At 42.0% G+C, this 15680-nt stretch overlaps 1 protein-coding gene and 1 pseudogene across 1 annotated transcript in view; both read right to left on the minus strand.

Annotated features, from left to right (window-relative positions):
• Positions 1-7239, minus strand: part of WDR36 (WD repeat domain 36) — a 46219-nt gene extending 38980 nt beyond the window's left edge. Inside the window, exons 1-3 of the mRNA XM_006081164.3 lie at positions 6943-7239; positions 3810-3837; positions 1570-1670 (exon numbers count right to left, since the gene is read on the minus strand). Of these exons, the coding sequence (XP_006081226.1) occupies positions 1570-1670; positions 3810-3837; positions 6943-7137 (324 nt within the window). The 5' untranslated portion in view covers positions 7138-7239. The remainder of the gene's footprint in view (positions 1-1569; positions 1671-3809; positions 3838-6942) is intronic.
• A 4295-nt stretch (positions 7240-11534) lies between these two features.
• LOC102433812 lies at positions 11535-13619 on the minus strand (annotated as a pseudogene).
• Positions 13620-15680: the final 2061 nt, after the last annotated feature.

Here is a 15680-nt window from a genome sequence, read left to right on the forward strand (position 1 = left end):
ACCGCCCCCTGTCACACACAGAGCAGGGCGGATCAAGGGGTTGGGGCGCTGCACCCTGTCACACTCAGGGCAGGGCCAATGGGGAGGTTATGGCTCTACCCTGTCACACACAGAGCAAGGCCCGTGGAGGGGGGTTGGGGCGCCACCCTCTATTACCCACAGAGCAGGGCCGATCAGGGGGTTGGGGCACCGCCACTGTCACACTCAGGGCAGGGCCGATGGAGAGGTTATGGTTCTACCCTGTCACACACAGAGCAGGGCCCGTGGGGGCGGGGGGTTGGGGCGCCTTTCCCTGTCACAAACAGAGTAGGGCCGATAGGGAGGTTGTGGCCCCGCCCCCTGTCACACACAGAGCCTCAGGGCGATCAGGGGGTTTGGGCGCTGCCCCCTGTCACGCTGATCCCGGTGCTGGGAGCCTCACTGCTCCGCTGATCCCGGTGCCCGGAGGCATATTACCCTTTTACTATATAGGATAGAGGCCTGGTGCACGGGTAGGGGCCGGCTGGTTTGCCCTGAAGGGTGTCCTGGATTAGGGTGGGGGTCCCCACTGGGGTGCCTGGCCAGGCTGGCTGAGGGGCTGAGGGCTGTTTTCCCGCTGGCAGTTGACTAAAAGCTCCCAACCGCTCCTTGTTTTCTTTTTTTTTTTTTTATTCTGGGCCAGCTTTAGCTCTGAGGCCTCGCTGCTGAAAACATGGATACAATGTTGCGGTCCGGGGCTGACTGAAAGCCGGTTTTGTTTAGCTTCTTATTTGCAACATAGTAATAGTTGCTTAGAGTTGCAGTTGAGAGGCCGGCAAGTGAGGCGGGGAACGTTGGAGTCTGCAGTTCCTGGAGGAAGCAAGCCTCCCTGCTCGCTTCAGTGCATGGCTGCCGGCCGCCATCTTGGCTGACAGTTAATTTGCATAAGGATACGCTGATTAGCCAATGGGAAGGGTAGCGGTCGTACGCCAATTACCATGTTTCTCTTTTATTAGTGTAGATATATATATATATATATATATATATATATATATATATATATAATCTCTCAGAGAAAACTACAAACGCAATACTTTACAAAAACCAGACATTTTCCCTAAAACTCTAAAAACCCAAACATCTCCCATTAAAGAACTCCATAGGTAAGTTGCCATCCTACCACAAGTAGTGATGATGGAGGACTTTGGGAACAAATGTCAGTCCATTCAACTCTTAACAAGTACAATGATTCTATCACAGGCCAGGCATCCCTACTCCCACTTTCCCTTTCATTCTGGACCACTAAAGCCAGATCATCTCTCTAGTCTTCCCAGGACAAACTTAGATTAAGACAAAAAAGATTGGTAGATTAAGAAAAAAAAGATTCTTCATTATTAGTGGGGGAAACAAGATAATCTAGCTTTCTTTATATAGGAACAAGTACTTAGTTCTTAGAAAAGGAGTTAGAAGCCGAGCTGTCCACAATAAAAAGCCAATTCTCATAAAGCTGTGGTGCCAATGTGAATAAAGTCCCAGAAGAAGGATGCCAACTATCATGACAAATGACAACTGCAAAAGACAATCACATTAAAATAGTCCAGTGATACAAACCTCTTTATTACGGGCAAATGCGGAGAAAACATTCCCATAAGCAGCAAAGACCAGCCTCCCATCAGCTGCCAAACAGCAGATATCCTGTGGAAGAGAGTTACCTAGGAAAAAGAAATATGAAGTGATAAAAAATTAAGATCGTGAAACAGATGGAAACCTCAAGTATACACATAACATTTTTCCTGGTTATAATTTAAAAATATGTGTATGTGCAAATATGAAAGCTAACCATCAGAGTATAAAATTTTGACATTAATGTTATTTTAGACATCTAATAATAACTATGAGGCTGAAACTATGAAATCATCTTAACCCTCAATAAGAGAACTAATGTCTTGTATTTGCAGACATAAAAACATAATTCTAAGGAAGTGAAAAGAAGCTTTTTGAGGTTATTTGGGAAAAATCCTTAATACACAAAACTTTAGCAGACATTCAGTCATATGTGAATGTTTTCAGGAACATCAAGTTCACTAATAACTCCAGGAAAATTTTTAAAGTAAATAAAAACTTAGAACCCCATCTAACTCTACACTTTGGAGTACCCTCAAAAATACTCCATATGGCCCTAGCCGGTTTGGCTCAGTGGATAGACTGTTGGCTTGCAGACTGAAGGGTCCCAGGTTCCAGTCAAGGGCATATGCATGGCTTGCAGGCTCGATCCCCAAAAGGAAGCGTGCAGGAGGCAGCCAATCAGTGATTCCCTCTCATCATTGATGTTTCTATCTCTCTCTCCCTCACCCTCTCTGAAATCAATAAAATTATGTATTTTTAAAAAAATACTCCATCTGATATTCTACATGTTGACCCTTAAAATGAACAATCTGACTCCCACTCCATCTTCTCCAAGGTAAATATGCCTATCAACTGCTGTCTTTCTCATATGATATGATTTCTTGAATCCTCTCTCACTGTCATGGTTACCCTGGCCTTTTTAAAATTTTCTGCTTAGCCCTAACTGGTTTGGCTCAGTGGATGGAGCGTCATCCTGGGGACTGAAAGGTCCCAGGTTCGATTCCGGTCAAGGGCATGTACCTTGGTTGTGGGCACATCCCCAGTAGGACGATGTTTCTCTCTCCTCGATGTTTCTCTCTCCTCGATGTTTCTAACTCTCTATCCCTCTCCCTTCCTCTTTGTAAAAAATCAATAAAATATATTTTTAAAAAAATTTTCTGCTTAGGGGGTTAGAGGATTAAAAGATAAAGAATTAAGCATTTTTTTATGTTGCATATTACACTTTGGGATTTCATTTACAAAATACTATTTTTATAGGTTTATTATTCACTTCTGTATTCAACTGAGGTTACATTGTCCTTCTTCTGCCTCCTATAATCTTTTAAAAATTTTAAGTTTATCAGATATATCCAATAGATTTCTTACAGTTCTCCTCTGTCTCTCTTACAAAGATCATAATTGATAGTAAACCAGAATCTCTGCACCCTGGCAAGCCCTTTATTTTATTAAACAATTTCAAAAAAAATAAATATTCCTTCCATTAGAAAAATATCTAAATGTGTGAAAAGGGAAAATGTCTTCCTTACAATCAAAGTGATGATGAAATATGAAAAGCACTATTTGGTAATCATAATACTGGTTACTGATTCAGGTAAGAAGTATCACTGAATGATAATAGCAGCAGATGACACTTTGAAGAGTAACAGGATATTTATAATGTCTCAATGTATCTTACCACAAGATACATATTAATTACAGAGGGCAAAACTTTAAAATAGAGCCTGACAAATGTCACCTTAACAAAACGATCAGTTATCACTGCCAGGAAAAGGGCTAACCAACAGCATGTGTGTTCTGATATGATTCACTGAGAATTCAGCATCATTTCTTTGTTATTCTCGACATAGTACATAACCTCTACTTAATCACAACAGAAAAATTTTTTAAATAAATTTAACGGATAGTCTAAAAAAGAACTAGCATATATAGAATTCAAAAATGTCAATGATAAAAAAAATGTCAATGATGTAAAACAAAACAAAACAAAAAAGACAAAAATGTCAATGATGTGAAGCATAGCAAAAGTCTAACAAACTATTCCACATTAAAGAAGATTTAAGAGACATGACAACTAAATGTAGCATATGATCCTGAATTTTTTTTTTGCTATGTAAGTTTATCAGAAATACACACTGGATTCCTTATATGTTCTGTAAGTCTTAAATTTGTTGAAATTTTAAAAAGATACAAAATATACATAGATTCAGAATAAAGTTTACACTTACTTACTGCGACCAAACTAAGTTTCTGAACCTGTTTTAAAAGAGAAAAAAAAATGATTAAATTCTCACTAACAAAAATCTATAATAATAAAAGCATAATATGCTAATTAGACTGGACAACCGAATGACCTTCTGGATGTCATTCCGGACATCCTTCCGGATGAAGCTGCGGCAGCCGGGGCTGAGGCAGAGTGGTTAGGGGCGATCAGGCAGGCAGGCAGAGGCGATTAGGGCGATCAGGCAGGCAGGTGAGTAGTTAGGGGTGATCAGGCAGGCAAGTGGTTAGGGGCAATCAGGCAGGAAGGTGAGTGGTTAGGGGCAATCAGGCAGGCAGGCAGGTGAGTGGTTAGGAACGAGCAGTCCCAGATTGTGAGAGGGATGTCCGACTGCCAGGATAGGGTCTAAACTGGCAGTTGGACATCCCCCGAGGGGTCTTGGATTGCAAGAGGATGCAAGCCCAGATGAGGGACCTCCCCCAGACCCCCATGCGCTAATTTCGTGCACCAGGCCTCTAGTAATTATAATAATCTAACACTTGAAGATCAAAATATAATCTCATACATAAATTTGATATGCTGTCCTTCCTAAGACAATTACTGATCCTAATTTTCATTATTAGGAAAACTTATCATTTCAACTATTTCATTAGGAATGGTGAAGGAAAGGGTAGGTGAATGTTTTTTATAATGGGCACACAGAAAATATTTTAGGGCTTTGCAGGCTATGTGGTCTTTGTTGTGTCTACTCAACTGCGAATGTACCAAGAGAGCAGTCATATATAATGCATAAACAAATGTGTGTGGCTGTATTCCAATAAACTTAGTCTTATTTTTCATATGCCATGAAATACTATTCTTTTGATTTTCCCCCTAAACATTTGAAAATGTCTAAACTGCCCATCTCAGAAGCACAGAGCTCCAGAGAGGTATAAATGTGAAATCAAACCCCACAGATGCAAGAGTGCTAAGATTGAAAGGGCCCTTAGTGATGAGTTAAATATCCTATGTTTCTTAAAAGAGTAGATGTCTCCATCCCATGCCAAATTTGATTATACTGCATCCTACTACTGTGCAAATTTTACTCGGAGCTTGTCATGTTATGTTAGAATAAACACAAAACTACATGGGGAAAAAATAAAATGTCATATGAAAACAAATGGTGAGCAAGACTGCCTTGCAGACTATAGTTTGTTGACCCTAATCTGTGGTTACTGATCCAGCTGTGTAACCTTGAGAAAGTTACTCAAGCTCCCTGTGCCTCAAAGTCTTCATAAAACCAGGATGAATACAGATACCTACTTTATGAAATTATCATGATACTCAATGAGTAAAATTTGTGTAAAACAGTTAGAATGGAGCCAGTCATATAATAACTGCTCAATAAATGTTAGCTACTATGACCATCACCTCCACCTTGGGCTTGGCCTTCACTTTCCTATTCCACTAATTCAACAGGCTACCAACAACCAGTTCTTCTTGCTAATAACCCACTTGATTTTCACAATCCATCAAGGAATAGAACTTTATAGCATGGTTTCCAGAAAAAAGTGCTTAACTAACACTTGCCATTATCATCTCCCTCATAAAAGAAAAGCTTAAGAACCATGCGATTGCATTCGTATGTGGGACAGAAAACTGAAACTCAGAGACACAGAGAGACAACAGCATGGTGGTTACCAGAGGGAAGGGGGACAGGAGAGGTAGAGAATAACGGGGGACAAGTATATGATGACGGAAGATGATCTGACGATGGGGGTGGACACACAATGCGATATACAGATCATGTGTCATAGTAACGGACACTCGAAACCTATGACACAATTGATCAATGTCACCCCAATAAATTTAATTGTTTAAAAAAGAAAAGGCTCCTGCTTTCACAGAGAATACATTCATTTGGAGAAGACAGAAGAAGTAGGTAAACAGCAACAAAGACTACTTCAATCATTGGTGAGATATGAGTTCTTTTTTTTTTTTTTTAAATATATTTTATTGATTTTTTACAGAGAGGAAGGGAGAGAGACAGAGAGTCAGAAACATCGATGAGAGAGAAACATCGATCAGCTGCCTCCTGCACATCTCCTACTGGGGATGTGCCCGAAACCCAGGTACATGCCCTTGACCGGAATCGAACCTGGGACCCTTCAGTCCGCAGGCCGACGCTCTATCCACTGAGCCAAACCGGTTTCGGCAGATATGAGTTCTTAAAGGAGAAAAACCTCTTGTCACTAACAAGCTGGAAGACCTTGGGCAAATAACTTTTCTGAGATTTCGTTTCCTAGTTTACATAAGGGTGCTATGAAATAGTCCTATGGACGTTGCGAAGAAATTGCTGCAAGGCTAAGTGTGTGCCATGCCGGACCCTCAACATCGGTGGAAAATAGATGCTCAGAGGAAGTTTGGGGAAATTAGTTTGCTATCAAACGTGGACAGTTCCCTAACTCATAATTAATCCCACCCTCTCCATCTCTCTCAATAGATGTCAGTGAATCTCTAACCCAGCTGTGCCATCAACTGCACGATCAATGCCTTGCAGTTCTTCCTCACTAAGAGTGCGGGGCCTAAGCACTTGTCTCAATCACAGTTACAGCTTCAAGAGAACTAACATGACGACTCACTGTACGAAGATATTGCCCTAGGACTGAAATGTTCTCTGGTGCTTCCCCCTAACCCAGTGGTTCTCAACCTTCTGGCCCTTCAAATACAGTTCCTCATGTTGTGACCCAACCATAAAATTATTTTCGTTGCTATTTTCGTTTGCATAACTGTAATGTTGCTGCTGTTATGAACCGTAATGTAAATATCTGATATGCAGGATGGTCTTAGGCGACCCCTGTGAAAGGATCGTTCGACCGCCAAAGGGGTCGCGACCCACAGGTTGAGAACCGCTGTCCTAACCGGACTGCCTCGGAAATCCGGCCCCAGCGGACTGCGAGGTCTAACCCAGCATCGGGGCGAAGCCACGGTGAAAAGCAGCAGGAAGGGGATAAGGAAGAGACGGGCAGAAAAGACAGTCCTAGGAGGGCGGGGGGCGGGACGGGGATGGTGGGGGTACGAGGACGGGGCTGCAGAGCGGGATGACCCCGGGTCCCGGGAGGGTGGTTCCCGGAGAGCGGGTGATGGAAGGAGTCACTCACGTCGTAGGTGTGGAAGCTCTTGCCCACGCAGGTCGTCACGTAGAAGCGGCGCTTCAGCGCGTTGAACCGCACCACGTGTGGAATGTCGTTGCTGAAAAGCCCTAAGGCCCGGAATCCTGCGAACAGTGCGCTGGCCGAGCGGCCTCCTGCGTCCCGCTCCATCGCTGCGGAGGTCCGGTCGACTCTGGGCTCCATCCACTCCTGATAGAAACCACGCAGCCGGTCTTCAGCGAGGCTCGTGGCGCCAGCCTGGGCCCGGGCTACAGACTCACAAGCGCTTCCGGTGCCTCCTGCCAATCGCGTCAGCGAAGACTGTCCTCAGTGCAATTGAAAAAGAGTTCCCTCCGGGGCTCACAGTGGAGGCGCGACATCGGTTCCGGTTCCACGGGCCACAGTCCCCAGCAATTAGTGGTGCTCCCAGTTCTGGTAAGGCTGATCAGTCACTTTTCAGCAGGACCTTGGGGAGGAGAGCGCTCAAGTCCAGGACGTTGAATGGGAGACCAAAGTCTTAAAACCAACATGAATCAGGTTAAACATGTGGATATGAAAACGTATAAAACGTGAGGCTATTGAGAAAATTTGAACGCTAACTGGATATTTGATGATTATTATATTTATGTGATAGTAGTATTGTTACTATGTTTTCAAAGCCCCTTGTCATTTGGATATACATATCGATATATTTACAGATAAAATGATATACCCGTATTTGCTTTCCAATAGTTAGGGATATAATGTCGGGTTTGGATGAAACAGATTGATAATTGTTGAACCTAGGGAATAGATATATGAGAGTTCGTAATACTATCCTGATACTTCCAATAGGATGGAAAATTTTCATAATAAAAATTTATTTATTTATTTTTGCTTTTCACCGAGTTTGTTTACAGTGGAAAAGACTGGGATATTAACTGATTATTAATTGTTTATGTCTCTGTTACAGAACATGCACACACAATTTTAATTACTAGATTAACATTTTTAAAGAATTTTTTAAAATAGTATATAATGCTTATGTTGTTTTAATAATCAGAAGCGAAGACTTCTGCAGCTATTGGCAGTTTAGGGAGAAAATTGAAAAGTTTCACAACCAGGCTTTACAGTTCATGGAGCCTTTGACACTCATCTTAATATAACCCTTAAATTAAGACTCAGAGGTGTTTATGGCAAAAATTATAGTGCTGTTTAATACACGGGAATTGATTACTTGGGGTTAAGTGATTTGTCCAAAGTTCCAAGATTACTTAATGCCCCAAATTAGAGTAACACAGTGTTTAGAAAAGGAGAAGGGGTGATCACTGAAGGGCAGAGCAGCTGGAGGATGGGAGAAATATGCATTCAGCAATCATATTTTCAAGATGAAATGGGCCTCATGATGGGTGTAGATTCACATTAGATGAGGGACGTGAGGTTCCTGGAGATTACCTAACTTGTCAATGAATTAAAGGTAGTGTAGTATTTTGAATGTAGGCCTGTTTGACAATCAGATTTATGTTTTTTGACCTACATCTGGACACAAATTTAAAAATTAGAACTGTTATGAAAAATCTAGTAGCAATAGGTATATATGTTAGTTGTTGTGCTGTGATCCTTTAAAGAGAAGATGTTATGAACTGATTGTGAGTATTCTAGTTTTAACAGCTAGTGAGAGTTCATTTCTTCCTACCAGTTACCTCCCTGAGTTACTTGCTATTCAGCTGCCAGCAAATTGTGTGAATGTGTGTTGGGAGAAAAGGAATAGCTATTATTATTTTTATTTAGAGACTAGAGGCCCGGTGCATGAAATTCGTGCACGGGGGGAGGGGGTCCTGTCCCTCAGCCCAACCTGCACCCTCTCCAATCTGGGATGCCTTGAGGGATGTTGGACTGCCCGTTTAGGCCCGATCCCACCGTCCCTCTCACAATCCAGGAATGCTGGCTTCCAAGCATGCACCTGCCTGCCTGCCTGATTGCCCCTAATCACTCCCCTACCAGCCTGATCAACGCCTAACTGCTCCCCTGCCAGCCTGATTGCCCCCAACTGCCCTCCCCTGCAGGCCTGTTCGTCCCTAACTGCCTTCCCCTGCCAGCCATCTTGTGGTGGCCATCTTTGACCACATAGGGGCCGCCATCTTGTGTGTTGGTCAATTTGTATATTACTCTTTTATTAGATAGGATGTCCCCAAGGATGCTAATACCAAGTTAGATTTAAAGAAAAAGTTGATGTAGTATATTATTGACAAACTAGAGGCCCAGTGCACAGATTCGTGCACCGATGGGGTCCCTCAGCTTGGCCAGTGCCCTCTCGCAATCCGGGACCCCTCAGGGGATGTTGGACTGCCAGTTTCGGCCCGATCCCCACAGGCCAGGCCGAGGACCCATTCCTGCACTGGGCCTCTAGTATGCATATAAGATCTTTGGTTAATCTCTTCCTGCCCTCCCCCCTTCCCTCTGAGATTCATCAGTCTTTTCCATGTTTCCATGCCTGTGTATTAAGCATCTGCCCCCTGGTGGTCAATGCACGTCATAGCTACCATTTGAATGGTCGAAGGGTCGCATGATCACTTAGGCTTTTGTATATATACTAGAAGCCCGGTGCACAAAAATTTGTGCACTCGGGGGGGGGGGGGCGTCCCTCAGCCTGGCCTGTGCCCTCTTGCAGCCCGGCAGTCCTCGGGGGATGTCCACTTGCCAGCAGGGAGCAGACCTAAGCTGCAGTCAGATATCCTTAGCGCTGCTGAGGAGGCAGGAGAGGCTCCCACCACCACCGCTGTACTGGCAGCCATCAGTCTGGCTTGTGGCTGAGCAGAGCTCCCCCATGTGGGAGTGCACAGACCACCAGAGGGCAGCTCCTGCATTGAGCGTCTGCCCCCTGGTGGTCAGTGTGTGTCATAGTGACCAGTCATTCCCAGTCTTTCTGCTGTTAGGGTCAGTTTGCATATTACCCTTTTACTATATAGGATAGAGGCCTGGTGCACGGGTGGGGGCCGGCTGGTTTGCCTTGAAGGGTGTCCCGGATCAGGGCGGGGGTCCCGTTTGGGTGCCTGGCCAGCCTGGGTGAGGGGCTGATGGCTGTATGCAGCTGGTCACACCCCCTTCAGGGTGGGGGTTTCCACTGGGGTGCCTGGCCAGCCTGGATGAGGGGCTGAGGGCCGTTTTCAGGCTGGCCACACCCCCTTTAGGGTGGGGGTCCTCACTGGGGTGCCTGGCCAGTCTGGGTGAGGGGCTGAGGGCCGTTTTCAGGCTGGTGGGCGACTGAAGCTCCCAGCCTCTCCTTTTTTTTATTTTTTATTTTATTCTTTGATTTATTTACCTTCTATAATTGAAACATTGTTGCCATCACTGGCGCTCCCAGATCTGAGGCCGCGGCTGGCTGAAAGCGGGTATCTGGGGTTTGTTTAGCTTCTATAATTGAAACATTGTTGCTTCCGGAGCTCAGAGCCGGGCCTCGGCAGGCGGGGAACGTTGGCTTCCTCCATCACTGGAGCAAGCAAACCTCCTGCTCGCTTCAGCTGCGTGGCTGCTGGCCGCCATCTTTGTTGACAGTTAATTTGCATATCACCCTGATTAGCCAATAGGAAGCGTAGCGAAGGTATGGTTAGTTACCCTTTTTGTCTTTTATTAGATAGGATCATATATATGATCATTTTCAATTTTATTCAATGCATTGGGGCATCACAATATTCAGGTAAATTAAATATATAGCTATGTCATGTTGTCATTTCTAACTTTTAAAAAAAGGTTAAATAGGATGGTTTTTGAATAGTTTATATAATAATGACCATTTCCTTTTTGTTACTAACTTCATTTATTGTGATCACCAGCCTTCAAGATGGCCCTCAATAATTCTTACCTCCTCATATTCATGTCCTTGTATAGTCCCCTCTCATACTAAATAGGGTTGGCATGTATAAGTAGGTTATGTCATAAAAGACACTGAACATTTTGATTTGTTCCTTCTTGGGTCATTTGCTCCTCAGGAAGTCAACTGCCCTGCTGGGAAGATACTCAAGCAGTCCTGTGGAGTGTTTCACATGCCAAGGAATTGAGGGCCTTCTTCCAACCACCAGCACCACCTTGCTAGATGTGCCAGTAAAGCACCTTGAAAGCAGATCTTCCAGCCCTGGCCAAGCTTTCACATGATTACAACTGTGCTGACATATTGGCTGCAACCTCATGAAAGGTTCTGAGCCAGTGCCACCCTATTAAGCCACACCTGTATTTCTGTCTCAACTGTGTAACATGATAAATGTTTATTGCTGTTTTAGGCCACTAATTTTGAGGATACTTTGTTACACATTAATACATAACTAATGTATTTATGGTTAGCTTGCTAATCAAATTTAGAAATTCTTACACTTCATTTCATTGTGCTAACAAAAGCATGTTGGAAACACAAGGAAGCTTCAAGATCTTTCTTGTCCATCCCCTTAATTCATAGTTGTGTGAACTAATGTGCAATGTGGTGGTAGAAGAGGAGGTACCACATGTCAGTTCTCCTTGTTCTCAATCCAAGACTCTTTCCACTTTGGGGAGTTGTTCATTTTTTCCCTGGTGGTGGAAGATGTATGAGAGCATGTCTGTTCCTGGCTCAGTAGTACCACTAGAAAACACATTGCACCAACATATTGTTTACCAGGTAGAAAGAGGAGGTTGGCTGAATAAATCAGATCTGACTTTTCCACAGATAAGCAAGTACATATCACTAAAATGTTGTCATGTGAATTCTGGTCTGGAGTTTGGAGACTATAGAAAATGCTTGTTTTAGCCACCCTCCTTGATAAATGTCACTAAACTATTGCATAGGAAAACCTTTTTACTAGCACACCATTTATTTCACCTCTTTTCATGTAAATCCTTTTTCACATATCAAACACTGTGCTTCCAAAGTAATAAGGAGTTTAAATAATTAGCTTCACAGCTTTGCCTATGACCCAGATCTGGATTGACTGTTTCTCTAATCACTTACTTTGATAACATTGCACTACCCACGTAGTCGGTCCTGAGAATTATCAACATCGCTTCCTTTATTAAAGTTTAATATGGAAATGGACGGTGGTTGCTTTTCCCAAAATTCAAAACAAACTTTGCTTGATAAAATAACAGCAAATGAAACCGTTCTTCAATAGTTCCTATGCTAGCACTTACCCTGAAAGAAGAGTCAGCTCCCTGGAGGGAGTGTGCTTAGGTTTGCTATCACTATCAGCGTCCGTTTAACAGTATCCTGTCCAATAGTCTGGCTGGATAAATTCTGTTGGTTTTAAAGATCCTTTTACTTCCTTTTCAATTATGCTGGGAGCTCAAAGCTGAAGTACTCCATTGTAATGAGCTTGGATAATAGGACATGTGGGCTAAGAACAGCAGAGGATGATATTGCAGCAATGCCATTCAATGTTCTGCTGTTCTCTTAAGGACTTTTGTGACTTGAGTGCCAAAAATCTAGCTCCGCTCCAAATGATCTATAAAATGCAACTCCCAAAGCACATTGCCTTTCATGTAACAGCTTTTCCTAAGTATGTTATACAGTCTTTTCCCTGAATAGAATATTTGGTATTATATTAGACCCATGTAGACTCACTGACAGTGAGACTAGTACCTTTCTTTCATCCTGATTTGAAAGAATATCCCCTGCTACATTGATGGAAATACAGCCTTGATTCTCCATTCATTACCACACCTTTCTGATACTAAGGGACTAAGAGTAGCAAAAATAAAAAAGGTACATAAAATGAAAACATTATGATAATAGGTGTCCACCAATCTGGAGAACTGTTAGAATAACAAGACCAATAAAGATTCCTTTTCATCAAGTTCACTTTCTAAAAATGGCCGTTCAATGGCCTGATTTAGCCTTTGTTCAAAGTCTTCCAGTGAAACTATGGTTGCTCACTCTAGGTCAGTGGTTCTCAACCTTCCTAATGCCGCGACCCTTTAATACAGTTCCTCATGTTGTGGTGACCCCCCACCATAAAATTATTTTCGTTGCTACCTCATAACTGTAATTTTGCTACTGTTATGAATCATCATGTAAATATCTGATATGCCGGATGTATTTTCATTGTTACAAATTGAACATAATTAAAGCATAGTGATTAATCACAAAAACAATATGTAATTATATAGGTGTTTTCCGATGGTCTTAGGCGACCCCTGTGAAAGGGTTGTTCAACCCCCAAAGGGGTTGAGACCCACAGGTTGGCGACCCACAGATTGAGAACCGCTGCTCTAGGTGGTCATGCTCCAGCTCTCTGACATCCTTATGCAGCTGCTCCTTAATGGCTGGAGTCTGACTTAAATCATCTTCTAATACTGAGTTCTGTTGTAGCTCAATGCATATTGATGTTCTAGCTTCTCCTGTAATGCTTCCACTTCATATTTCAGCCTTTGGTTATTAGCTTGCAAGTCTCTATTTCTTTGTTCAGCCTGTACTAATTGTGCCTGCAACTCTGCTTCTAATTCTCTGCTTCCTTCCTGAAATTCAGCTAGCTCATCCCGAGCTTCCTGGAAGCTTTGTTTATACTTTAAGGACAGTTCCTCCCAATAAGCAATTTCCACCTTTAAACTTGAAAAATCTGGCATATCTTCACCATCCATGAACAAGAAAGCCTCCAACGTATCAAAAGCGCATATTCGCCGCCACCCAACGTCTCTGCTCCGCTGGCCTCCCCAGACCCATCCAGCCGCTCAGCTCAGCTCCGCTCCCCTCCGCAGCCTGAGCTCCACCTTTTTTTTTTTTTTTAAGTTTTTTTGTGTGAAATTTATTGTTTCCACATTAAAATATTTTTTTGGAGGAAAAGTATTTTTTCTTCTCTCTCTTTTTTTAACCAATAGAGGTGAGAAGGCATAATTTCGCATGCTTATCTCTTTGGTGCAGAATCAGTACTCATGGTTGCAAAAATGGCCTCCCCAGAAGCAATACCCTGACCATCAAAGACCCCTCTAAAAGTAGAAATTTTTAAGGAATGATGGGTTCTTATAGTTCTTTTCCTTGTCTGTCATATACCCCAAAAGACCACATGTTTAAACTATGTTTAAGGGTCAGTTTGAAATTCTAAATACCTGAATACATGGTTGGCTGTCTGACTAAATTGTCGCTGGTGGTGGTCAATATGCAAAAGAATTACTGAGACCCTACAAAACAATATTCTGATTTCGAAAGAAAGGGGGGAACAGGAATCTGCATTTAAATAGACTTCCCAAGTGATTCTGATGCCAGTTCACAAGCCACCTTGAGACCTATTGACCTTTAAGGAAATGGCTGGCACAGAGATGCTGTTTGTTTGATACTGGAAATGGATGAGATAATGGAATGTGTGCTGCCAGTACATGTTATCAGGGCCTCAAATTCTCTGGCACCAGTTGAAAAAGGCATCACTGAAATAACACAGTCTTGTATGATGGAAAACCTCAGTCACATGTGGTCCTGAATTCATTACACTCTCTCTGAAGTCTTCAGGTAAATTCCAGATAAAGGAATAACTGAATTGCATTTAAGAATTATTTACAGCTTTTAAAAATAAGAACAACGAGGCTATTATTTTACTCTTATGGAGACGAGGGTTTACTTTCTAGAGAAATGAACCCTACGTAATCCAGATTTGGACAGCATGTTCAAACAGGTGTTGCAACTGAGACTGAAAGATGAAGTGAACATCACACACTGACCAGTGGGCCTCCTAGTTCCTTCCACACTATGTTCTGGGAAAACCAACCTTCTGGCCTATATTTACCTCTAAATAGGAGACTGAGGAAAACTCAACAGAGAAAACACAGACAGAAGCTGCCACTTGGTGATCTTGCACTGACATGACTTTTGTCACCTGAGTGATCTACATTTCATTCAAAAAGTATTTAACATCTAACAAAGACACTTCCAGATGCTTCTGATATTGCTAAAATCAAAACAGATTGACAAGGTATTTCAGACATACAAAAACTTGAGCTAATGGAGTTTGTCTTCTATGAAAGAGAGACAGACAATAAAAAAGAAGTAAACAATAATTTTGAAGGATGTTGATAAGTGTTCTGGGGGAAACATGGTGAGGAATAGAAAGTGTCAGAGTTGCAACATTAAATAGTTACCAGGGAAATTCTCACTGAGAAGGTGACCTTTGAACAACAGTTTGGGATCACAGAATATATTTTTTGTATCCTACATATATTATATCATGATAATATGTATATTAAACATATACATATATTATATGTTTTCATATAACTAAATATTGACAATATTACTTAATTCTTATATTGCATGCACAATTTAAATAATGTTAATGAAACAAATGTTAATGTAACCACCATTCAGATGAAGAAATTAAACATTGACAATCAATGATTCTCTCTCAGCATTGATGTTTCTACCTCTCTCTCCCTCTCCCTTCCTCTCTGAAATTAATAAAGATATATTTTAAAAAATTGATAGTAACTTAGAAGTTTCCCAAGTGAATGTCCAGCATTACATAATCATTGCTAACTTTTGTGATAATTATTCTTTTGCTTTTTAATTTATCCATGTATCATAATTTAATCAGATCTTATCATATGACATTTAGCTTGATTCTAATTTTTGCTATTACAAATTGGGTCCCTGGATTGTAATTCTAGTTAAGCTACTGTTTCTTTGCATAACTATTATTACGCAATAAACTAAAACGTAACTAAAACTCTTCAGTTTTCCTATGAATCAGATGCTTGCTCACTACACACCAAGAAATTAACAAGAGAGCGATAAATGAATGAGTGTATGAGTGTGTGAA

The sequence above is a fragment of the Myotis lucifugus genome, unplaced genomic scaffold (genome assembly GCF_000147115.1).
Source record: "Myotis lucifugus unplaced genomic scaffold, Myoluc2.0 scaffold_0, whole genome shotgun sequence".
NCBI classification, from domain to species: Eukaryota; Metazoa; Chordata; class Mammalia; order Chiroptera; family Vespertilionidae; genus Myotis; species Myotis lucifugus.